General features: G+C 41.7%; 1 protein-coding gene and 1 long non-coding RNA gene across 14 annotated transcripts in view; one reads left to right on the top strand and one right to left on the bottom strand.

The window, feature by feature from the left end:
- Window positions 1–202, bottom strand: part of LOC149916125 (uncharacterized) — a 128,164-nt gene extending 127,962 nt beyond the window's left edge. For both annotated transcript variants that reach the window (XR_016470887.1, XR_016470886.1), the window contains exon 1: window positions 138–202. This is a non-coding gene — a long non-coding RNA (uncharacterized LOC149916125). The remainder of the gene's footprint in view (window positions 1–137) is intronic.
- Window positions 203–3,488: 3,286 nt separating this feature from the next.
- CHD9 (chromodomain helicase DNA binding protein 9) overlaps window positions 3,489–24,475 on the top strand; it is an 84,786-nt gene continuing 63,799 nt past the window's right edge. For 4 of the 12 annotated variants that reach the window (XM_031615303.2, XM_090149910.1, XM_031615302.2 and 1 more), the window contains exons 1-4: window positions 3,489–3,839; window positions 10,748–10,825; window positions 12,384–12,472; window positions 16,954–18,557. In XM_031615303.2, coding sequence (XP_031471163.2) covers window positions 17,121–18,557 — 1,437 coding nt within the window. In that variant the 5' untranslated portion in view covers window positions 3,489–3,839; window positions 10,748–10,825; window positions 12,384–12,472; window positions 16,954–17,120. The other 8 variants (XR_016470885.1, XR_004170063.2, XM_031615300.2 and 5 more) reach the window with 5 other exon arrangements.

Genomic DNA, 24,475 nt, shown 5'->3' with positions numbered 1-24,475 from the left:
AAAATAAAGACAACCTGCCCAGTTTGAACAGTACAAGAACTAATAGCTGTCTCAACAATCAAAAAGATCAATACAATAGTATAACAATACAGAAAACATAGTAACAAAAGGACTAGCAAAAAAAGAAAAGCACTCACCCATCTCTGAAGATCAAAGATACAGGGAAAACTCCACAAAGACAAGATCTCTAATGAAAGACCCCTCCCCAGTGGCAGCCAGCCCTTAAATGAGGTCTAAGAGAGGTGCAGCCAGGCTCCACCCCTCAGCTGAATTGCCTTTACCTGTGCTCCCAGAGCTGACCAGGTTCTTTCCCCAGGTGCTCCATCAGTGGCAATGACTTAATAGTTCCCAAACAGCTGTAAGTCCATTCAGAGGAAAAATGACAGGAGCTTATCCTCACTTCATAGATTTGTTAGTGGCTCCAGAAATAACCTAGAAGTGTTCTGTTCCATATTCATGCTGTAGGTTGTGAAGGCAGTGCACCGAACAGCCAAAACATATCAACAAAAGCCCAATTTGCATGGCTCTTCAAGCCTTCACCTGCATCACAGATTCCCACAGGCTTCTACACTGACGACAAAGACCTACGAAGAGTTGCTGTAATAGCTGCAGCCTGTAGTCTCTCTTTGCTCTCCCAAGTCACAGAGTGGCTACTGAGAAAGATCAAAGCAGTCACTGTGGCAACAACAGAATCCCAGCAGCTGATTCAGTGCATGTGAACTTCATTCCAGTCCTGACCTCAATACCCCTGCAGCAACTTTCACGCGCAATCAAAGCAGAGGAAACCAAGCAAGTGCACCAATCAACTTCCTCTGCAGATTTTTTTTTCTTGGAAAATTTTATCCCACACCCTGAGCACGATAAAACAAGCGTGTCCTTGTTTTGTAGAGTACAGGTCTTCTTCCTCTGTAGACCACAAGGCACACAAGCAGTAAGTCCCAAGGCAGAACAAATTTTTATAGCACCAATGGGAGTCAAGAACGTAAAAATGCATGCATAGGTGAGAGATCTGAAGAAAATAAAGGAGGGGAGAGACACACTAATCTTCCACCTTTACCAAAATTAAAAGGCATCATCTGCATGTTTTCATCAGTCAAAGCATTTGTACAGAACTGTTGAGTCCCAGCCTGAAGTACTGATTGAGCACCTGGGGAAAGAACCTGGTCAGCCCTGGGAGCACAGGTGAAGGCAATTCAGCTGTGTGACTGGAAGGGGTGGAGCCTGGCTGCATCTCTCTTAGACCTCATTTAAGGACTGACCCCCCTCTAGGAAAGGATCTCTTGCTGGAGTTTTCTCCTGGGTAAAGCTTTCCCCTGTGATCATAGAATCTTCTAATCTTCTAATATAGGTGAGCAATCTTTTTTCCTTCCTTTATGGCTTTTCTCTGTTGTTCTAGTCTTTTTGTCATCCTACCTTTGTTATAATGCCTTTCCCATTGTACTGATTTGTCTAATTGCTATGGCATTACACTTACCTTATGAAAACACAGTATTATGGGGAAAAAAAGTAGTTTCTGGTAAAATGTGTAACATGCTAAAAACTATACTAGATTAAAACAACAGCATCATTTCTGGATGATATGAAAAGACAGAAGTTTGAATTAAAAGAAAATTTGATGCTATCTAAAAGCTTTGTCACATATGCTTAAGAAAATAAAGCCCCTAATATCAGCCTGCATTTAGTTCTTTCATTTAATTAACTAGGGTTTTTGCCTAAACCCTAAAGTCTTCATAGTATTCAGTGTCCTTCCAGCAACAGAATAACCAGTCCCTTAATACTGTTTTTAGTTACTCATGAGCTTTATCATTCTAAACCTGTGCTTTTAACACCTGTGCTTTTAACTTACGTTATTACTACTGAAACAATCTACAGCTGAAAGCCCTTCATACTGCTACGAGTGTATTTGCTAAGGAAGTACTACAACTAGCTGCTAATCATGCTAAAAAGAATGAAGGATGTCTTTCTTCTGGTTAAGGACTGCTAGTGAACAACGTGGGAGAAGATTGAGCTTTAGCTGTGAGGAAATTGGGGAGTGGGGAGAAGATACTGTGTTAGAAAGCTAAACCACCCATTCAGATGCTTGCTTAAGTGCTTGTTTTCTGAACAAACAAAATAAAACCCTTTCTTATGTTTCTGTCTAGGCAAGCTTAGGTGAGCTGTTCAGAAACTCTGAACTTATTTATGGCAACACACAGTGAAGTGTCTACACACAGGGGATCTGTTGTTGGCTATGGTGAGAAACACTCTAAATACATCTGAAATATGTAAGCAACAGGTTGCAGAGAAGTGATGTGCATCCCTTGTTGTCATGTGGCAGGAAAAGCCTGAGGGAGAGACTTCTCCTATCCCTGTGTATATACCACACAGGCTCAGCGCTGAGGTGTGGGTAAGAGGAAATGCTCTTGCATTCCTGTAAGACTCAACTGAGTCCTTTGCCCAACTCATCCTTTTTGCTGAAGCCTTCTCAGTGAGAGCTCTCACTCTGTGCTGCCACAGACAGCAGCAAGCAGCCCCTCAGGGCTTCTGAGTGACCGGGGTCTCCTTCCAGCTCTCTGCTGCAGGTAATGTTGTGTTGGAAACAGATCCTGCAGCAGGAACCTGTAGCTCTGCTCGTGACAAGTTACCTCAGGTAGTCTGAGTGTGTTTTGTCAGCTGCTACTTCTACAGTTTGATCTTTCAATCAATATTTGGTATGTGGGGAACTGTGTTTTGCACGAGTGAAAAACAAACATGTGAAGGAGTACAGCTTAGCTGTAAAGCTTTAGGTGCTCTGGGCCTTCAGCAACCCACTTCCAAAATGATTTTATACGGTGCAGTGCTGTGCCTGCACCTGTTTACCTCCCGCACCTCTGCGTGCTCCCAGCTCTGCCCGGTACCAGAACGCTGCTGCAGGAACAGTGAGGCACGTCACCGGCGGCTCGCCGCACCGCCTCCCTTAGGGAAGCGTCTGGTCTGCCTCAGACGCTGCCTGACCCCGGGCTGCCGTGTAACGACCCCCAGCGCGGTTCGGGCTCCCGCCGTGTCGCGCTGTGAGGCGGCTCCCGGCGGCGGCGCTGTGCAGCGGCTCGAGACCGCCCGCGCGCCGCGCTGCTGCCGAGGGGCCGCGCCGCCCGGGAATCCCCCGCCGCCCGCGGTGGCGCTGCGGGCGGGCGCCGCTTCGCTCAGCGCCGGGGCGGCAGCTCACCGAGCAGCGCGGCGCGGGTCCGGCCTCGGCCGGCGCCTCTAGAGTAAACGCGCCCGGGATTGGCTTCTGCCGGAGAAGGGGGCCATATTGGATGGGCTCGCCCCGCCGCCCGCGCACCATTTTATCGGCGGCGCCGCCGCCCGCCCCGCGCCGCCCCCCTCCTTACGGGGGCCGCCCCCTCCCACGGGGGCTGCGGGGTGAGGTGAAGGTGTCCCGGGGAGGAAATCCGCCCGTCGCTCCCCGCCCGCCCCCCGCGCCCGCCCCGTCCCCGCCGCCGTGCTCCCTCCTCTTCCTTCCCCCAGCCTGCGGCCCCGCGCCGCCGCCGCCGCTCACGCCCCTCTCGCTCCCCCCTCCCTCCTGCGGCGCCGTGTCAGCGCGCGGCGGCCCCCGCGCCGGGCGGCCAATCAGCGCGGGGGTGAGAGATATGCAAATGCGCCCCCCGGCCCGTCCCCGCGGCTTCGCTGGGGCCGGTGGGGTCGCGGCGCGGAGCGAGTGAAACTTCGCCCCCGGCCCGGCCGCCCCTCCCGGCCTCGCTGCGCTGCGCCGCTCTGCGCGGCGGGCGGGCGGCGGGGGGAGGAGAGCCGAGCCAGTCACGCCGCGCCGCCCTCGCCCGCTCCGCCGCCGCCCGCCTCTCCCGGCCTGCGCCGGCCGCCCGGTAAGTGCCGCCCTCGGCCCGCGGGAATCCCCCGGGGGGTGGGGGAAGCCGCCGCCACCGCCGCCCCCGGGCCGCCCCGGCGGGGAGCTGTCAGGCGCGGGGCATCGCCTCTGCCTCCTCCCCGCGCGCGTGCCTCCTGCCGGGCAGCGCCGCCGCGTAATGGCGAACCCGGCGGTGAGTACGTGCGAGGGGCCGGGCTGCTCCCCGCCGCCTCCGAGCAGGCCGCGCTCCCGGTGCCCGAACCCCTCCGGCCCCCGCGCCCCGTCGCTGGCCTCCCCCGCCCCTCCTCCCGCCGGGGCACGGCGCGGCGCGGCCTGCTCTCCTCGCGGCCCCGCCGCGACCCGTTTCCGCCCCTCGCACCTCGGCGGCGGGGGCGGCGGCCCGGAGGGGAGGGGGGGGTGCGGGCCGCGGGCTGCGCGCCCCGCCGCGGGGAGAGAGGCGGCCGGGCGGCGCCGGGGGAGCCGCGTTCCGAGGGCGGGGAGCGGGCCCGGCGCGGGTAGCGGGGCCGCGGGATGCCGGCCGGGCGGGGAGGCGGGAGGAGGCGGCCGGCTTCTGGGGGGTCCTCGCGGGGAGGGGGCGGCCGGCCGGCCCGGAGAGGGGGGGGAGGCGGGCGAGGATGCGCCCGAGGCTGCGTGGCAGGAGGGATGTGGCAGCCGCCCGGGCGGGCCGGCGGAAGGTCAGGCCCGGCCGCCGCACCGCGAGGTGACAGAGGTGGGCAGGAACTGGAATCGTTTCCCGAGGCGAAGCGAGGCGGTGGGAAGGAGAGGAGCCGCGTGTGGCGGCCCGCCGGCGTGGAGCCGTGACGGCGGGAGGTGCGGGAGCCGGGAAGGCAGGGCTGACGCTGGGCGAGGCGGCTGGGAAGGCCGGGGCTGGGCGGGCGGCGGGTCCGGGACGGAGAGCAGCGGGGGCACGTGGCCGCAGGGCCCCCTGCGTGCGTGGGGGCTCGGAAGGGGCTCAGCTGGGGGAGCGCGAGGCCGGGGCTCGCAGCTGCCGGGTTCCAGGTGGGGGCTGCGGGCCGGCCTCCTCCCGGCGTGACAGGGCGAGGATCCCGGCGGCAGCTCGGTGCCGTGTGTGCTTGGCATAGGGCGGATAGGGGGCATCTCGATTTTACCCGAGTGGAGTGATGCTCCTGTTTCCTTTTGAGGTGCAAAGCAGTGAAATGTGAAAACCTCCTAATTCCCAGCTTGGCACACGTTTTTGTGGGCAGGGTTAAAAAGTAAGCAGAATTCTGTCACTTGGCTGCGTGGCTTTGACGTGAAGGTTGATGCATGCAGTTTCAGTTCTTAAGAAACGTTTTGCACTCTTTGCTCTGTGTGAGTGCCACGAATCTTTAGCATCTACGAACTTCAGTTCATGAAAGTTGTTTAACTTCAGCAGTGTGAGGAAATGCAGCTCTGTCTACTTCTGTAGAAGAAATCTGAGCCCTTCAGCAGTATTATCCGTACTTACAGGGGACAGAATGAATAACAGTCTGCATGGAGAGAGAGAGGTTTTTGAGTCTTTTTTGAGACTGAGACGAGCAGCCATAAAAAGTAATCCTCCTCTCAGGAAAGTTAGGCCCATCAGGCGTAAGATCTTTTAGCATCTGTCTTTACACCTGTGTTGTTTGACACCATCAAGTTCCTATTTATAATCGTTATGCTTATAATCGTTTGTATGCAGATATAAATGTGCTTAGGATTCAAGGCAGGGTTTTAACAGTCAGTCCTCTGATGATTTTTGTCTGGCTCTGATTTTGATATATTGGTACACAGGTCAGCTTTTTGATGGTGTCTTTTATTGGATAAGCATTTCAAAATTGATAATTATTCCTATACTGTAATTTAACTGTTAAAAAACACGAGTAGCAGTCTTTGGGTTTTATCTACTCAAATGGTTTCTTCCCCCTCCCGTGTACATCTTTTTCTTTCAGGCTAAATAATGACTTGTTCATTGTTCCTGCATGGGGCTGATGGGACTTCCAATGCAGCGTGGACTGACTTACACAGTTTTTGTCAACCAAAGAGCAAAAACTATTATGCATACCCTTGAAAGTTAACCAATGCAGGGAGCTGGGTGCCAGGCCCTATGCATCAGTCAAGGCACATGTGTGGGAACTGTTGAGTCACAGCCTGAACCACTGATTGAGCGCCTGGGGAAAGGACCTGGTCGGCCTGGGAGCACAGGTGAAGGCAGTTCAGCTGTGTGACCGGCAGGGGTGGAGCCTGGCTGCAATTCTCTTAGACCTCGTTTAAGGGCTGACTGCCACTGGGGAAGGGTGTCTAGTTGGAGATCCTTCCTTGGTGCAGCTTTCCCCTGCAAAACTAGCATCTTCTGATACGGGTGAGCAATCTTCTTCCCTTCCTTTAAAGTACCTTTCTATCATGACGGTCATCACACCTTTGTTGTAACGGCTTTCCCTCCTATTGATCTGTCCAGCTGCTAGAGCACGCAGGGAGGTTGGTGGGAAATCGAGTAGGATAAAAACTTCAGGTACCAGCTGCTCTGAAATGACAGCGCATTGTGAGCTGTATGAATTTGCTTTGCACTTATAGCGTGATAAGGACAGGCACATGCATAGTTACAGTGCATCTGCTGGTTACTTTGTGCAACACGATAGTTGGATTGATAACAATTTATTCTGCTCTTTGTGATGATCAAGCTCTATTAACTTCTTCAGATGAAAGCTGTTCTTTTTATTGGAAAAAGAGCTGTGATTTTAAGCCTTATATGTTTTCAAGAATTTTGAGGAATCTCAGCACCTACTCATTTCACATGAGCTGTGGCTGCTAAATGCTTTTGAAGATTACTCCAAGTATGGAGAAATGTTGCTGAAAGTACAGTGTGTTTTTTAAAAACTTGTCAGTGGTGTTATCTGAAAGATGTGACATGAACCCCTTTTAAGAGGCTACTCAAGCTCTAAAACTGTAGGCAAACTGCTTTAGCAGGACCCAAAGGACCCAGAGGTCCTTTCTAACCCTTATCATTCTGTGATTCTGTGTGAAACAGACATTGTTCATTTGTTTCCTTTTTTGAGAGAGACAATTTAGTGATGTGGGCAGATTAAAACAAACACGTTGACGTGATGCTTTAAAATTACCTTGTTTGTGAAACCCATTAAAAAAAAAAAAAGTTCTTTTATTTTAAGATGTTTTTGTCTGTCTTAGAACTTGACAATTTAAATTTTCCCAAAAATGTGTTTGCATCCTTCAAACACTTTGAAAGTAAAGGTGAGCGGGACAATTCTGCATGTATTTATGGGTTAGGATTCCTTGCAGTGGGGAATTTTTTCCTTTATGTCAGTCTTGAAGATGTAATTGTCCAAATGTTGGACCACTGTCTTTCTTGGAAACTGTTCTTGTGATTTAGGATGAGGAAAGAAGTTGCATCTGGAGGAGTCAAGTGGCATGACACTATTAATCTTTGGATTGCAGCATTATATTTGTTTCCATCACTCTATGTAAACTAAGTTCTTAGTAAATTTTGGTACGTTGGTTCATAAGTTTTTCATTTGAAGAATTTTTCTTGGTTTAACTGGAGTCCAGTAACTTTTCCCACTCAGTTTCTTTCCTGACCAAACTAGTTCAATAGATACTTTAGTCTTCCTCCAGTGACCTGTTTGTATTTTTCCCTTTTATGGTCTCCATTTTGTCAAGCTAAGGGGGACAGTGTGATTAATGAACATTTAGAAATCTCACGCTCTTGTCTCATGTTATGTGCTCTTATTCCATCTTTTAGTGCTTTTCCTGTAGTTAGAAATAGTCTCAGGAATGTAGCATATCTGCAGATGTAGAAACGGGTGATGGAGAAACCAGTTGCCTAGTAAGCCCAACTTTCAAGGGTTGATAGTTAAAGTTGGAAATATTTTAGGGTATTATTAAAGTAATAATATCTTTTTTTCCCATTTAGTGAAGTGGACTGTTGTTGTGCTTGGATGTATTTCTGTTGCTCATACACCAACCCCTGGAAATGGCTTGCAGTCCTTTCAATGCTGTCTTTGCTCTGTCTTCAGTTGTTAAGCTGTAAGAAATAAGCTACAAGAAAGGCTGCTTTTTTATCTAAGAAGTCAGCAGGAATATATGGGTGTAGTGTGGCATCCCTCACTGAGGCAAGGCATTGATCTTTGGCTTCATTCATACAGGTTATCAAAGAGATGTCAAGCAGTAATGTGTTTAGACCATCAGTGTACAAGCATTTTACTTTTTCTTTTGGTTTTTTAATGATACTTATATTTCTTGTTGTCTTAAAACAGCAGTTAGTTTGCAACCAGATGGAAAAACATTTGCATTGCTTTTCTGAAGACAATAATTCTGCCTCCGTTCTTTATCTGAGTCATATTAGAAAATATAAAATAATAATAACTGCCAAAAGATTCCCTTCTGCAATATGTTCTTGGGAGTTTTTCCTTGTATTGCATGAGCAGTATCAGAAAGTTTTATCTTCCGTCGCTGAAATTGAGGAAGGCTCCCACAATTTATTCTGCAAATGGCATTTGTAGAGCTCTTTGCTTTATTTGATGCTTACCTCAGTAAATAAAGTTTTAAGTTTCATAGAGGTGATGTCTGTATAGAGGCACGAAAAGGTGTTCCATGTCCCAGAGGGGATCTCAGGATTAAATTGGATGGGTATTTTTGTTTCTCCTATGTTGTACTTTGTGGCTCAAACTGAGAATATCTTTCTTAGCGTATTCTTGGGATGGACATTTGTGAGAAATGCTTGTATCAAATCTGCTTAGATTTGTATGAAGGGAAAATTGCATGCAGTCTTTTTCCCAAAGGATATGGAGTTGTGCAGCAGATGATTCACTTGATGGCAGCTAATGAAGTATGCAGTGGCATGTCAGGACACTTGTTCTGTTGAGCTGTGTGGTCTCATGATGCTCATGTCCGTAGTACTGTCATGTCCTCATCTGGTATAGAGACTTGAAATTGTGTTGTTTGGTGTTTGTTTGTTTGTGGTTGTTTTGGCTTTTTGGTTTTTTTTTTTTTTTTTTTTTTTTTTTGCAAATGTTCACTGAGGTTTCTGTGTTTGTGTCAGTCTTGGCTGCTGTTGGTCTGTGCTTTCAGATTGTTGCCTGGAGTTATTTGCTAAAGCGGCATGAGCCTCTGACTTGTTCTAGTTGGTACTTCTAGGTCATAAAATTGCAGTAGTTTGTAAAGGTGCTTATCAGACGAGAACATGGGAATGGTTGGAAGTGAGCGTGCTAACAAGCCATGAGTTGGAGGAGGGCCGTGCTGTGAAGTCCTTTGTGTCTGAAAGTTTCTAATGAAGTCTTGGTTTAGGCCACATGAAACAAGAAGGCTTTCTTTTCTGGTTTTCAGTATGTTCATTTCTCCACATCTTAAAACTGCACTGTAGTTCCTCAAGTGAGATAGTGGTCTTCAGAAACACGTCTAATGCTGGAGCTTATGACAGAAGTAACTGGCGATTAATTAGAAACTCTGTAATGCACGCGTCAGGAATCCAAAGAGCACCATGGGGATTGTTTTTAAACTTGGAAGGAAGCTTGTGCAACTCAACTGCCTTTCCAGTGACCACAAGTGTGAGTTACAAGTGTGTAACAGCACGCTGGGAGGTGTTGTGATCTTTGTTAGAAAAATAAGCAGAAACTCGTAAGTTCTGGAATTTATGAGTCTTCCCAAGTACGCTTTGGAGAAACAAAGTGGTAATAATGTTTAAAGAGCAGAATAAGTTATTAAAACAGTTTCCTTCGGTAGTCTTGTGGCAGAACCCTTGAACTTTCTGACATTTATTTTCAGTAAAATAGAATGCCTCAAGGATAAACCTTGTGCTTTTTACAAGAAAATTCTTGGAATTTTAGTTCTCTTCCTACAGAGAACAACTACACAAGCTGTTGTAGTTATTCTCCTTACCTTCTTCACTATTGCATCACTGTCAGAATTAATGCCCACAAAACATAAAAGAGAAAATGTGTGTACACCTCAGCCACCTTTGTGCAACATCTAATGCCAGGAGGATGGGTTGAAACTGAGTGGAGACGTGATCTGCTGAAGCAGCTCAGGCACACGTACGTGTTCTGCTCTGCACACCTGAATCTTTGTCAGGCAGGTGAAGGAGGTAGTTGAAAATAATAATTTATTAAACTCTTTCTTTTAAATTTTAGAAAGAGTATTTTCCAAAGACCGGAGATATAAAAGCACACAAGAACTTTGTGTGAAACTTTGTAACTCATTTTATTAAATTTGAGATGGTGTTTTAAGAAAGAGAAATGGCAGTTAAAATAGTTGTTTTAAACTAATCAAAATGCATAGTTTATTTCCTGTTCCATTAATGTGTATAGAAAACTGCACTTTGGTGTCCAAAATGAGAAAAGATCACTCTTGTTCAAAACTTTTCATGAGTAGTAGCAGTGCTTTAGGGTTCCTTCAGGAGCATAAGAAAACCCACCTGCACATAGGGAAATACCTGCTTGTCCTTTGATTATTTTATGACAAAGCTACGTTGTTGGTTGGTGGAAGATAATTTTTTTAAAGCTTCTAAGATAGCTTAATATATATGTGTCTAGTTCTGGGTTACTTTATTTTTGGTTCTGTTTAATAAAATGTAAGCTTCCTCATGTATCAGTGAATTTTCCCAATTAGAGCAGGATTAAGATTGTGCTCCGGAGGAGACTTTACAGAACTTTTTCCTTTTTTTCTACTATATGACATGTAACAGATACATACACAAGTCTATCTGTGGAACTAGAAGCTTGCATGCAGTGCAGCCTAGCTGAGAATCTTTGGAAATAGATCCTACTTTGCATCTTATGAAAGCTTGAAGTTCTTTCTGCGTGCTTTTTCCTTGGCATTCACTATAATATCAATGATTATTCCTCTGTCTGAAATATTTATTATGTGTTACTGTTAGAGTAATGTATTGCAGTTCTGCTGAATGTTTATTTATGTTTTTTCTTCTTTTCAACATAGGATTTTTCAAACTTCAAAGTACTCCGCAGCAGACACCATATTGGAAGCTATTCAAGCAAGTGAACACTGGCCTGAAGAGTAAGAAATGTCTATCTTTGTTTTAAGGCTTTCTGGAGAATCTGCTTCAGAGAGGACAAATACGTTTTAGATGGAAAAGATCGTAAGCTAGTGCTTGTATTACATGGTAATTTCAGTTGAATTAGGTTTCTGTTTTTTTATTGCTGGACTCTCACAGCTAGGAGAAATGATCTGCTTTACGAGTTTTCAATTTTCCTTTCTTTTTTTAAAAAGTATGTGTTTTGTTACCTCTATTGAATTGATTCATACATTGTAAGGCCTTTATATTATAGGATTGAACTACAGATTTTTAAACAGAAGTGTAGGGATCAAAAATAGATACTGAAATGCTGCGTAATACATACTAGAATGAAGTTCAAAATAACTAATGTCTCGATGTGAAGAGAACTTCTGTGTAATGAGAGCTGTGTGTGACATTACACGAAGTTAAAGTGGAAGAGAACCTCAAGAAGCAGTTTTTCTTCCTGTTCTGATACAATTGCTGTTGTATTGTGTAGATGATAAACGTAGATCAAAATATTTTTGTCAGAAATTTCACCTACTAGGTATGTGCATATTGTGTATGAATTTGGGGAAGAAAACAACTTGTTTTTTAAGTGTTCCTTTTAACAGAGAGTGGAGGCCGTGTAGTTCTGCAACCCTAGAATAAGTTTTTTAAGTTATGGAAAAATAGAAAAAGGGTCAAGGTAATAATCTGTGTACTAAATAACACTCAACAAGAATTTCTACTGGGACGTTGCAGGCTTTTGATAGCTGTCATAGGCAGTTTGTGTCTTTGACATATGTTAGAATGCTGTCTTAAAGACGTGAGTAAATAATCTATGTATTAAAATCTGCTTGCTGATGAAAAGTTTAAAGATTGAACTATTAATATTCTAGGTAAGGTGCTTAAGAGTTTGTCACAAAGATACTATTATCTAGGAAAATGCACTTTTGAAGAGCCTTTATGTATCCCCCTTCCTCTAACCAAACCTTTTCTATTAAAGTGTCCAATGTTTTCAAGCCTATTTTGGATTAAAAGAGAATCTTGCAACAGTGAGATCTTCTACGTATGGACAAGGGGAGGAGTGGGGAATAATTGTTGTGCAAGTATGCTCCCCTAGGAACTGGTGTCAGATACTATTAGGAAGTACGTCTGTCACTGTAATAGCAGAAACTATGGTTTTGCTTTTCAAAAAAGCAAAATGTATGGAGATTTCTGCACATACAGCTTTAAAACTTAGCATAAGGCTTAGATTTATTTTTTCTGTGTGGTCTTCCTATTGTGTCCTAAAGTTGTTCTAAACTTCCATTGATTTGGCAGAGACTGTGCTTCTCAGTCTTGCATAGCCATGTGGGGTTGTTTCTCTCCCCAGGACTGCTACTAAAATATAGGCACTTCACTTCCTTATTTACTAGACATTTATAACATCATGGCTAGTACTGGTTGTAAATTATTTCTGCTGCTCTTGTTTTTATGGTATCTATTACGTAATTGAGTTCTGAGTAGCGCTTTTGCATAATATTGTAATTTCAAGTATAGCATTTGTGTGATTGGTTTATCATGTCTCATTTTCAGGTCTCTAATAATGAGGTACCCATCTGGAGTTAAAGCGCATCTCTGAACTTCTTAATTCTTCATTAAAGGGATGTGTTCTGTATTCATGGGTAAGGATGATTTTGATCTTTACTTGAACCTTTTTCTTAAATTTCTTGTAAAGTTTAGTTGAGAAAATGTTATCCACTTAGATCCTGTGGGTTCATTGCACACTTAGTATGGATTGTTAGATGCATGTGTTAACTCTTTATTTTTGACCCAAGCTAATCACAAGACTTTAAGTATAACTGTGGTACAAAAGTTGCTGTGTGACTTCCAGATATCTTGCAAATGTATATAGAAAATTCGGTGATACACTTTCTCTTTGGTGTGGTTTTGCTTTGTTGCTCTTCAGCAAAGCTGCTTCTAGAAAGAAGCTGTCCCATACACAGTGCCTGTCGATGTCTTTGGTGCTGATAGAAGTTTGGTATTAATTGCACTGAAAGATATATTTCATTTACATGTGAAATGTTGTTTATGTTGGCTGCCTCGAACTTCTATGAATGACCTTCACAATTACTTCTAAACATTTAGTATTTGTTCCCAGGGGCTACTTGCTTCAGAAGGAAAGGGGAGAGATTTTAGAAGGGAGTTGTGCGTGTGTCTTAAAAAATAATAATAATTAGGTGTGTTCTCAGTCAAACAGTCTACCTAATCAAACTTTCTCTTAATTTTAGTGATACCAGTGAGATGAAATGCATTTCTTCAATCCTTATTTAGCTATAGATGCCACAGCACTATGGCACAAATGCTTAGTACTTTGAGTTAGGTAATAAACCAGTTCATCCCTAATGAATGTCCAAATGTTCTTTTTTATCTTCTACATTGCTTGAATTTTGAGGCAGTTGTGCACTTCCTTTGTGCCTTTTAATTTTAACATGCACATTGATCTTTAAAACTGTAATAGACTATCGTTTATATTGGAGCTGCAGTGGGAAATAACTTCTGTATTTAATTTACTTCTGCTTTTGAACACAGCAAAAGCTTTGGTTGTAATTAAATCTGACAGATAATGATAGTGTGAATGCCATTTATTTTTATTGTTGGGGAGGTAATGTCTCTATCATTTATGAATATTATTCAGAAGTGATCAGATTTTTGAGTATTTCTTTAATGCATTATAGTGAGTACCTCTTTTCATGCTGTGTTCCACCTGCTAATAGATGGGCAATGGTAAAAGGCACAAGCATGTCATGCTCTTGTGTCCCACATAGAATTTAGCAAACAGTACTTCTTCAGTCTTTGGCAGATCTCATTTGGAAGCAAATCTGCTGTACCTTGTTGCGTTGCTTTCTAAAAAAAAAACCAAAGCAAAACCCAAACCACTGTCTATACACGCATTGTAAAACTCTTGCCCAGTGATGTCTCTCTGTATTTACCTCTTCTGTTTCTTCTGCGCGTGATCTGGCTTTCTGTTATGATGTGCTTTTATGGCTTCAGTTTTAATCTCTTCTACTAACTAGTCCATAGCTTCATTCTGAGATGGCTTTTACTGTGTGTCTGGCTAGCCACTGTTTCAGCTGTTTAAGTGAAAAAGCATGCTTTGGTTGAGACACTGAATTGTGGAGTTGGCAGTTTGAAAAAAACTTACGTTTAAACTAGAGATGCTTTAAAATATGTGAAGATGAAGAACCTTGGAATGTTTCAGCCTGTCTGAGTAATACTGTTGATGTTTCCCATTAGCTGTTGTTCAGTTTTTGCCCAAAATCATCACGACTAATACAGACTTGAGAAGTTAAAATACAAGAGAAGCTTAAATACTAGTAGGAAATATTGCTAGATGTCTCTAGGTTCCACACTGTTTAAAATAATTAAATAACATGTGCAACATCATGGAAAACTAAAAATGTACAAAATGTCTTATAGTTGGTAATTATTGTTGAAGAACTTCATGCTGATAGGGGCAGTAACTTCTTAAATTGATGTAGAAAGACCATAGACTTCTAATTGCTTTGTCACTTTGTACCTCTATTGTGATGCTCATTTTTGTTTTCTATTTTTTTCTGTTTTGTTTGGAGCAGTACTAGGAAGTAATTCTTAGGCATAAATGTTGTAGAGGGATCTTACCAACTTTAAGCTGGATCAAGATTAATGTTAAATCAATATAAAGTAGTTGTAGAGAACTTAGATGTACAGTTCATTTAGGTTCTAAAGCAAATTCTGGTTATGTGGGGCACTAAGATGCTAAATGGTAGTTACAGAAAGAAATCAAGCTTGAGATTTAAATTATTTTCCATAACGATGTTTTTTTGATGTGAAATAATTAGTTCTGGCAAATCAAGTTTTAGGAATGTTTTGTTAGGTTTTGTTATTTTCTGCCTCTTTTACCATAGTTTCCTTGGTTAAGTAAGTGTCCAAAACTAGTTTCCCTGTTCTGATTAAAATGTGACTGCAAGAGGAGCTTATCTTGAGTGAGAAGTGTTTGGGGACTGGTACTTTGAAATACTGTCTGTAATTGCATTGTTAAACTTGTAATTGTTAAGCCCAACAGATGAAAGTTTTCAAAATATTTATTTCCTAGAATGCTCTTCTGCCAGCAGAAGGTAAAAGAGCATCCAGACTTCAGATCAGTGTGACAGATCTGTTTGGGAAGGGGAAAGGCTGGGTGGAAGTGTGCTGAAGCATAGCTACAGCTACCATCATTTTCTAAGTGAGACTGAAGATGGGGGAAGAAAAGCGCTTGCAGGAAACATGTGAGAATGATTTCCATGTCAGAACATTTCTCTTACATTAATTTGAATATGAGAAGGTAGAAATTTTTTTTTAAGGTAGGGTCAGAAAAATAATGTTTGTGTGCTAGTTTAATTCAAAAGTGTGCCACAACTTGCTTTCATCTCCCTTTACAGTTTGCAAGCTAAGTGTTTAATGTTTGCAAATTCAAGTATGGTGAAGAGAAGCAAAAACAGCAGTTGCTAAGTAAATTTGGAGGGCCAGTTTCTCCAAAGTATTGAAGTTCCCAGGCATGCTTTTCTTTGGGCTGAAGAAATACAATGCATTGTAGGGATGTGGAAGTAAAAAGCTGGGGTAAAGGTACTTCTCTTATTGGGGAAAAAAAAAGCATGCTGGTAGTGTGATTTATTTTTTTTAACTTAGCAATAAAACATTATTTGGTACATAATACTCATACTAATTCATACTTTGATAGATGTGCCTAATTTTGGTGTCTTTCAGTGTGATACAGTATCCATCTGTTCTCTTTCTGCACGAACCAGAAGTTTTAGATACCTCAGCCTAATTTATTAGCATAAGTTAGGTTTTATTTTGGCCATGATTGCAGCACATTCAGTGGACTGAAAATAGAAGCTGAAAGGATTTTTATCAGTTTGTCAAAGACTGTTTTATACTTAATAGGTTCAACAGGACTCTTATACGTTGGGAGAATACTTCTGATTTCCAGGGTGTCCACTTCTGGAGGATTTTGCTCACTTTTTTTCCTTGGAGAATTAATTAGTAAGAAATTGCAGTTGAAATAGAGGTGAATTTTAGCAGTTGCTTTAGGAATTAAAAGGTGTGGCTTCTTTTTAATTACTTTTTTTTTCTTATGGTAATCAGATAAGTGTATGGCCAGGGTAAAGGAATGATTACTCCTTGAAGATGCTCATTTAAAATGACTGCTTCTCTATTCTAGATGTTTTCTACTTATTTGGGGAGGTAAATTATAAGAGATGTTTCTGTTCAAACATTTCCTGTTTGCTTTGATCACGATATTAATTGTGCAGGATTTTGTAAGAAAAGTGGAAATAACCTTTTGTGCTCTCCTTTTACGAAAACCTTGATTGGAAACTCTAATTGGTTGGTGATCAGTGATATTATAAATGAAAAAGCAAAACAACTGATGTTTTAAGATTAGGTAATAAGTGTTGCTGAGCTGAAATTAGTTCTATGATATTTCTATGACTATGTTTATCTTTGAATCACTGTACTCATCGTCTTGCTTTTCCTTGAAATAAGATACAGAAAAAAATCCTATTTAAGTGAGATGAAATACTGTTTGGTTTCAGATTCTTATTTAATGTAAGAACTGGAAGAAATGGAGTATCTCAGCTTTTCTGCTGAGGCTGGGGTAACTATTAGGAAGCGTAGTTTACTTCCTCTCAGCTTTCTTGTTTGAGCATAGAAAACTATGTACATTTTGTATACTATGATTTCTTTCTACAGCTGCTTAAGTATGATATGTGAGTGAAAAATGAATTTTATTTAGTAGACTGTTGTGATTTGGTAGCTTCAATGAAAGTGGCAAAGGGGAGTCTGAAATTGTGCTAAGATAACAGAGCAAACTGGGAGATAAAAATGGAACCAGTATATTTAAAACATCACAAGTTACACTCAATACGTAATGGTTAAAAACTGAAAGAGCTGTAGAGGGCATCAACTAACAGCAAGGATAACTCATAATAGATTTGCTTTAAGTAAATTACCAAATTATAAATGAAATATCGAAAATCCATTTGGTATTTTAAGGAGAGGCAACATGAGGAGAGTGTTCAAATGCAAAGCAATTATGTGTAATTGCCCTTTTTCTTTTCTTTTTCTTTTTTTTACTCTCCCATAGGATGTTTTAAACACTTCAAGACGAGCGTTTCATCAGAAGCACTAATGGTTGTTGGCATGCCTTGGATAAGGTGGTGACTGCTGGATGTAATTTGTTTCTGTTTACTGCAGAGAGCCAAAACTGACTCCATTTGGAGTTGAGAGAAATAGCAGTACAGACCTATCAAGATGACTGATCCTATGATGGATTTTTTTGATGATGCCAATCTTTTTAGCGAGACCTTAGAAGGTTTGTCAGATGATGCCTTTGTTCAACCTGGACCTGTTTCACTTGTTGATGAATTAAATTTAGGTGCAGAATTTGAACCTTTGCACATAGACTCATTGAATCATGTGCAGGATGCTCCGAATCAACAAAAGTTGAGTGACTTTGAACAGCTGAATCAGTACGATTCCCTGAAACTTCACCAAGTGAATCAGTCTTTTAATAGCTCCACAGACAACGTCTTGTCACCACACTCTCAGTTCAATTGTTCACCAATTCATCCGCAAAACCAGACTAATGGGATGTTTCCAGATGTGGCCGATGGTAGTCCTATGTGGGGTCATCAAACTGCCACAACTGTTTCAAATCAAAATGGGTCCCCCTTTCACCAAGGACATTCTCAGTCTATGCAGCAAAACAAAAGCTTTGTAGCACACCATGACTTTGCCTTATTTCAGGCTAATGAACCACAGCATCAGTGTGCCTCGCTACGATCGCAACAAAGCAGGAGCAACACGGGGCAAGATGCTCTGAGTCAGCCAAAAGACTTCTTGGAAGTTAGCGTATCTACTTCTCACAGAGTCAGTGTTAATCACCCACCTCCAGTTTCTAATCCTTCAACTTCACAGCAGCCTCTGTCTGTTCAGCCGTTTTCTCAAACTGCAAGTGCTTCATTACATTTTTGTGGGAATCAAGAAGGAACTTTTGGTGGACAGTCCCCAACGATTACTCCGTGTTCTGTCAATAATAGCCAACAATTTTCATCTCCTTATTCTTACTCTAATAACCACATTTCTCCTACCAGCCTTCTTCAGTCTACCACAGCTCTTTCTAGTAGCCAGCAGACACATCCAATCTCTGATTTCACTGGAAGTGATGCCTTTACATCTCAAACGGGGACCAAGCAAGACACAGCTGAGCACATGTTAAATGCTAATACACCTTTGAATTCAAATAGTTTTCAAATGTTGCATTCTTCGCATCCTCAGGGCAACTTTAGTAGTTCAAAACTCTCTCCTGTGAGTATTAGTTTTCCAGCTTCTGCTGGTTCTGCTTCTCAGATAAGCCATTTCACTGACCCTATTGAGAGCAACGGTTTTACATCTTTGGATGATAACTTACTTCATCAAGTTGACGCTCCAAATGAACCATTTACAGGACTCGACCCAGATGACCTCCTTCAGGAAGATCTTCTACCACAGTTTGATGATTCTGCATTTGTTCAGGATAGCACAAGCCATGTTTTAGACCATGACCTAGAAGACCACATAACCCCGCATCCGGTAACGCAGTCATCTGATATTGTTCGGGCACAGTCTCAAACTCAGATCCATCCCTGGCATTCTTCAGTTTCTAGTCAGCATCTGCAAGACAGAAGTCGTGTAACCTTCCAAGGACAGGTATGTAGGGGTTTGGAGCGTGGGAGTTTGACCTGTCTGATTTGATTGATCTCGTACTGGAGCTTGTACCAAAGCAGAGTAATGAAATCTCAGAGCTTTTGGTGGTAATCGGCTTCAAGGAACTGCTAGTCTAGGAGAAAGCTGTTGCAAACCTGCTTTCTCTTCTGTTGTTTTTCTGCTGTTGTAGAAAACAAGATTTGTATGTCCTGAGATACTTATTCAGGGAAAATGAAGCCAGTCCTACTTACTTTTCTGAAGTACAGCAGAGAAAAATGTTTTATGCTTCAGGTGCAAATATTATGACTTACTATATTTTAAAGTACTCATAGCAAAACGTTTTTTAAGAGCTTTAAAAAGACTTATTGGTGTGGCTGATTTCCTGCAAGGGTTGTACAGTTTTGTTCTGTTGGTCCTTTGCTTGGTAACTTGGTGCTCATGCTCATTAACTAAAAATACTTTTTTGTTTGCTTTCATGTGATTAGTAGTAATAGAAAAGGCTATATCTATTTTGTGTTTGTTTTGTTTTTTTTTTTACTTCTGACTAAAAACTCTCCAGTTATTCCATAGCATCCATATCTACTGCATGGAGGACATGAATGCTTAAAACTTGACTTGTTTTGTTCTAATGGGGTACAAGAGAAATGAACTGTGGAGATGATGCTTTGCATGTTATCTGAAGGAAATTAAGATTGTATGAGCATTGAAGAGTTTAGAAAAGCAGTGCTTCAGTGACTTGAGTATTTGAAACACAGTTTTATTGACTTATTTTTTGAAAGCTTTCTGTCATGAGAAAGAAGTGCATTTTCAAGTAGTTTCAATTGATTGAAATACAAAGTTTGTTTCTTTAAACGTACTGACTCTCATCTCCATCTGTATCACCTCGTGTTTCGTTGGAAGTGTGTACACAGTAACAAACAGAAACGTAGGCTGGTGTTTTTGGGTTCTTTGCTGTGTTGGAAAGAAGAGGGCCCAATGCATTTCTCTCTTTCTCAGTAGGCTGCTGCTTTAGCACAGTTTGTGCTGATGTTCAGGAAGCAGGTAACTTTCAGTTTCTAATAGTGAAGCTTTTGTTGGTGTTGTGCTGGCATGTTTAATAAAATATGCGTACAGCACTGTATGATGTGGTAGGGTGTCCTCATGCCAGTGGTATCTAGCAGGGAGCAGTGTGATGGGATCTACGTGATGCTGCAAGGATGGCAGTGCCCAACATCCCTGCCATGGAGCTGGGCTCATCAGCCGTGGTGCTGTGGCACGTGGGAGTGCAGGGTGGGTGGAATGTGGAGTCCTGGAAAAGTGGAGGAGGTGAGAAATGCATTGGGACTGTTTGTGAGCAGCACGCAGGATACAAGCCAGGTGGTGAAAAGTGAGTCCAGTTAAACCTTTTGGAGCTACAGCTCTTCTGTCGCACGCAGCAGAACAGTCTCAAGCCTGCATCAGCCTCACTTGAGATGGGTTCAGTGCATTGTTTGGTAATAGGAATAAAGCTCTGAGGCCTGTAGAGAGTGTTTAGGTATTCTGGGGATGTTGTTTTGTTTCTTGTAGTGATGGGAGAACAAAGCAATTTGACAGTATTTAAAGACTTGACTTTGTCCCTTCACTTTCTCTTTTACTTTTTCCTGGAACTTTGAAATGAAACCAACAGAAAACAGTTAGAAAAGCTGCTCAGTTGTTCTTTATTATTGTTTGTTGATATGCAACAAGTTTTATGAGTTGGATTCTGACCTTAAGTTTATCTAATAGAGCATATGTTCAACGTTTCCTTCAGGAACTGGTCATGCAGCAGTAGCTGTCAGACAATCTCAAGGCGTGCATCAGTGTAGGGAGGAGAGAAGCAAACAATGTAGGAGCCTCTTTAAACCTGCAATGTACATCGTGTGAATTAGTAATAGAGAAGTATAACAGCTACTGATGCTACGTGTTTCAGGTGTCTTTTGTCTTCTTGCAACTCCAGGAGGGATTTTGATTCCAGTTCTGACTTCTGTTGCTTCTTCGATAACTTTGTAGAATTTTGAGTTAGAGATCAATTTCTTTCAGCTTTTTTTTTTTTTTTTTTTTTTTTAAACAAATGTGCATAGTTAAACTAGAGAGGGGAAAAAGTGGTGTATGGGGGAACGTGGATCTTTGTGGTGCTAGTTGTGTTTAGGTCAGGAGTTGGGCAGGATGGGATTTTTTTTTTTTTTTTTTTTTTTTTTTTTAGTATTTGTAGGTAAGAGTAAAGAAATATTTACCATTTAGCAATGCTTCGTACTGGATTTTCTGTCCATAGAGGAAACAATTACTAGGAGATTTGTTTTCATCAGTTTTACTTTGATAATGATGGAGCTTTTTTGGACAATAACTTTCATTGTATGAAATAGTTAATGAACTGTAGCAACTGGAATGGACCCAATGTTATTCAACCAAAGAACTTCAAATGCAGTTAGACTGGGACTATTAAAAATTGAGAGAAAATTGAATATTTTCTGTTTTGATATTTGAAAGGAAGCACGTTTATCACAGTTCAACTTATAAAGCTATTCTTTCAATGCAAATTAATTTCAAAACTAATAGCTCAGTGTAATGGTGCACAATTAAAAGCGATCTAGAATATCTTATGCTGCTGTTACACTTTCTATGCCTGCTGTAATTAGATTATAATTGTAAATATATTGTTGCTCTTAATTTTACATCATGCATTTTTCATCATAGTTTGATTATGAGAACAAAGTGAAGTGGGGAAATACACAGGAGATTCATGTAGTCCTACCCTCAGCTAATACAAAGCTTCTGTTCTTTTTACCTCCACTTGAAGCTGTTTTGCAAATAGTCTATTTATTTTTCATAAGTTTAAAGAAGGTGGCAGAACTCCGGGCCTCAGTGTTCAGTTTAGAAGTAAAAGGAGGTTGGAACGGGGCACAAATGGACCTGGGAGAACTCTGCAACCATCTCACTGACTGTTATTTTGTAATAAGCTTTTTAATCTGCTCTAGTTACATAAACGAGAGCAGAACAGTTGAGATTGAGCTAGCAAATAATATTCCATTAATAACTGTAAGTGCTATAGTACAAGGTGGTAGTCTCAACCTTTTTATTAGAGAATTTTTTTTTTCCTTTTAATTGTGATTAAATGTTTGGTATCTAACTTGATATTTCAGTGTGTTCATGACCTCCAGCATCCCGCATCTGACTTCTGGTTTCTTTTAACACTGATTTGAAACCTGAAAGTGCTTTTTTACTTGCAACTTCATGCTTTCCTGCTGCGTGTTTCAGAGCAACAGATGACACTGTTTTAGAAGAGAACTTGTGTTGCCCTTGTTGAAAACTTAGAAAGAAACATTGGCATCTCTGTACTTCAGAGCATATATGAGTGTATGGAAGTGGAAGGTAAGTCTCACCTTATCCATCAGGGAGCTCTGGCAACAGGTTCTTGTCATGCCCAAGTTTGTGTCCTGCAGCACATCAGAGCCTTGCAGCTCTGGCTGTTGGCAAGTGCCTCCTTTTTGTGTCACCTCTGAATTTTATACAGGTATCCCTTAGATCATTTAATTTATGAACCTCTTATTCTGCTGTTCATTGCTGTTGTATGCAAAATCTCAGATTGTGTCTTTTTTTATGGAAGACATACGTGGAAAGCAGTGATGTGTTTCTCAGGCAGTTATGGTAGGCCCAGCACTGCAGTTAGTTGATAGGTGCTGTGATAGAGGTTGCACAGAAATTAAGGATATAGTATTTTTCAGAGCGTATGTCTTATATTCTGTATAGTTTAAGTGAACTTGTAATGAAAAACATTTTCAAACACTTAGTGATTGGACCATATTGCTTTTCTTTGCAGAAGGGACTGGCTTTTCTGTGCATGGTTTCTAAGTGTTCTGCAAAACAAGATGGTAAAATTATGACACTGTTATTTTCACTGCTTGTGAAGCAGTGGATGACAGTTTTCAGTCGTACTTAGCATAATAAAATCTGTGTCTCAAAATTTTTCCTACTTTGCATTATTTGGAAACTGAAATTCAGACATCTGTTGCAGTCGAAGCGTTTGTATTTGGTGGGGTGTCTTCTAATCTTGAAATGTTTTCAGAAGTGTAAAATAAAGTCCTTTCCTCCTCTAAAAAAGAGCCCTGAACCCTCATCTCCTTCTGAAATGCTGTTGAGCCTATCTTGTATCCATTGGATCTATACTATACTTGTTCCTTAATTATGGTTAGTTTTATGGAGGGCGTTGTCATGTTAACAAATTTAAATCTCTGTTTGAACTTGCCTTTCAAACATTTCTAGGAGTCATATCCTATGAGTTCATATCTGCAGTTTTGACCTTCCTTGCAGCTGGAGTAGCTTAATAAGTTATCTCTGCCACAGTGAGGCAGCAGAATTCAGTTGTCATCTCCCAGCACCTAACAGAGGTTTATCATGCCTGGAAAAGTAACCACAGTAATCCCTGACTTTGTTTTTGCCATCTTTTTCTGCTTTTTGCTTGTACCCTTTTCCACGATGCCCATGCACGTAGGAGGAAATGAAAGTGGCAGAGCTGTCTCAAGTGTCTACAATTACCTCTGAGCTGAGCAGTGCAAAGCAAGCAGTCTTTCCAACTGGATCTGTATGGAATGTGCTTTCATTACCAATCTGTGGCTTTTTGCCAATGATGTATTCATCACTGAAGTTGATTTTTTTGCTAGCTTTATAAGTGAACATGTATGAATCATTTTATTTTGTATATATTTTATCCAAGTTCTAGAGGAGCGTTTCTTACATTTTTGTCATCTTAAAATGAGAAATTGCATGGGATGGAAGAAAGGAAATATGTAATCATGACATTAGTTTGTAACACACTTACTGATGAATATTTGTTACTATTTGTCATTTACACATTTTTCATCTGCCTTGCTTTTCCTTGGGAATTGTGGCTTTATAATAAGGAAATTGATGGAATTTTAAAAATAGGGAAAATGACCAGGGTATCACTTTACTATTTTGAAGGCCTTATGAGTTTGTCAGTTATGAGTGTTTAATCATTCTTCTTGGTTTTGAATCCTTTCAGTTATTAGTAGCGCTTTGCTTAAGTCTCTCTGAACCTTCTGCAGTTGTCAGATACGTAGGCTGTCTGATTCTTTCTGTGTACTTCCTCTTGAAAAAGAAATTCTTGCTGTTGTAATGACTGTTAGAATTTAAGAATATCATTTTTCCTGTGCTAATTGCATGCTCATCAGATGACTGCAGTAATTGTCCTCAAAATGTGCCGAAAGAGAAAGCTTTCTGTAAAAGGCAGTTAACAGATGGATTAACGTATGGGAGTAACCCTACAGATCTTAAGGTGAGACTGGTTGACAAAAATAGGTAAAACAAAGTTACTTAAATGGATAATGTAGAATAAGTATGAGTATCTGAATGCTTATTGTTTACAAATAGATGTCTTGTTAACATTGAAGACTGGTGAAGTATAGTGATGATATAACTGTGCAAGCTCAGAGTCTGGAAGTTGTACCTAATTACAGAGCAAGAAAGGAAAAACTTGCCTTCAGTTGTTTCCAGAAGACAGCAATCTGTATGAGGAGCTGTTGAAGAGGCTGTTCAGTATATGGCAAAAGTATAAAGGAGAAAAAGCTCCTGTTCTTCTGCCATGTGTTAATGCATCTTCTGTGCTATGAACTGAACTGCAACACTGATTGAGGTGCTGGAGAATTTTTTGCCTTTATTTTAGCCAGGCCTAAGGAGTAAAAGTTCCTGATTCATTTTAGTGTTTCATGTACAAGATTGTGTATTATGGAAGCAGTGGTAGGGAGGGAAGGAGTGCTGAAATGGAAGCACATTTTTTGGCAGTACAGGCAAAGTCATTGCATGCTGTAGTCACAAATGCCAAATGGGTTTAAGTGGGACTTTCCATTGGTACCAGTGATGAGTACTGATCCGTCCAGTGCTGTTATCTCAAATCTGAGTTGTATTTT

The sequence above is a fragment of the Phasianus colchicus genome, chromosome 13 (assembly GCF_987193195.1).
Source record: "Phasianus colchicus chromosome 13, bPhaCol1.hap1.1, whole genome shotgun sequence".
In the NCBI taxonomy this organism is placed as follows: domain Eukaryota; kingdom Metazoa; phylum Chordata; class Aves; order Galliformes; family Phasianidae; genus Phasianus; species Phasianus colchicus.
Note: the sequence above shows the minus strand (reverse complement) of the source record. Positions and strands in the feature narration are given on the sequence as shown.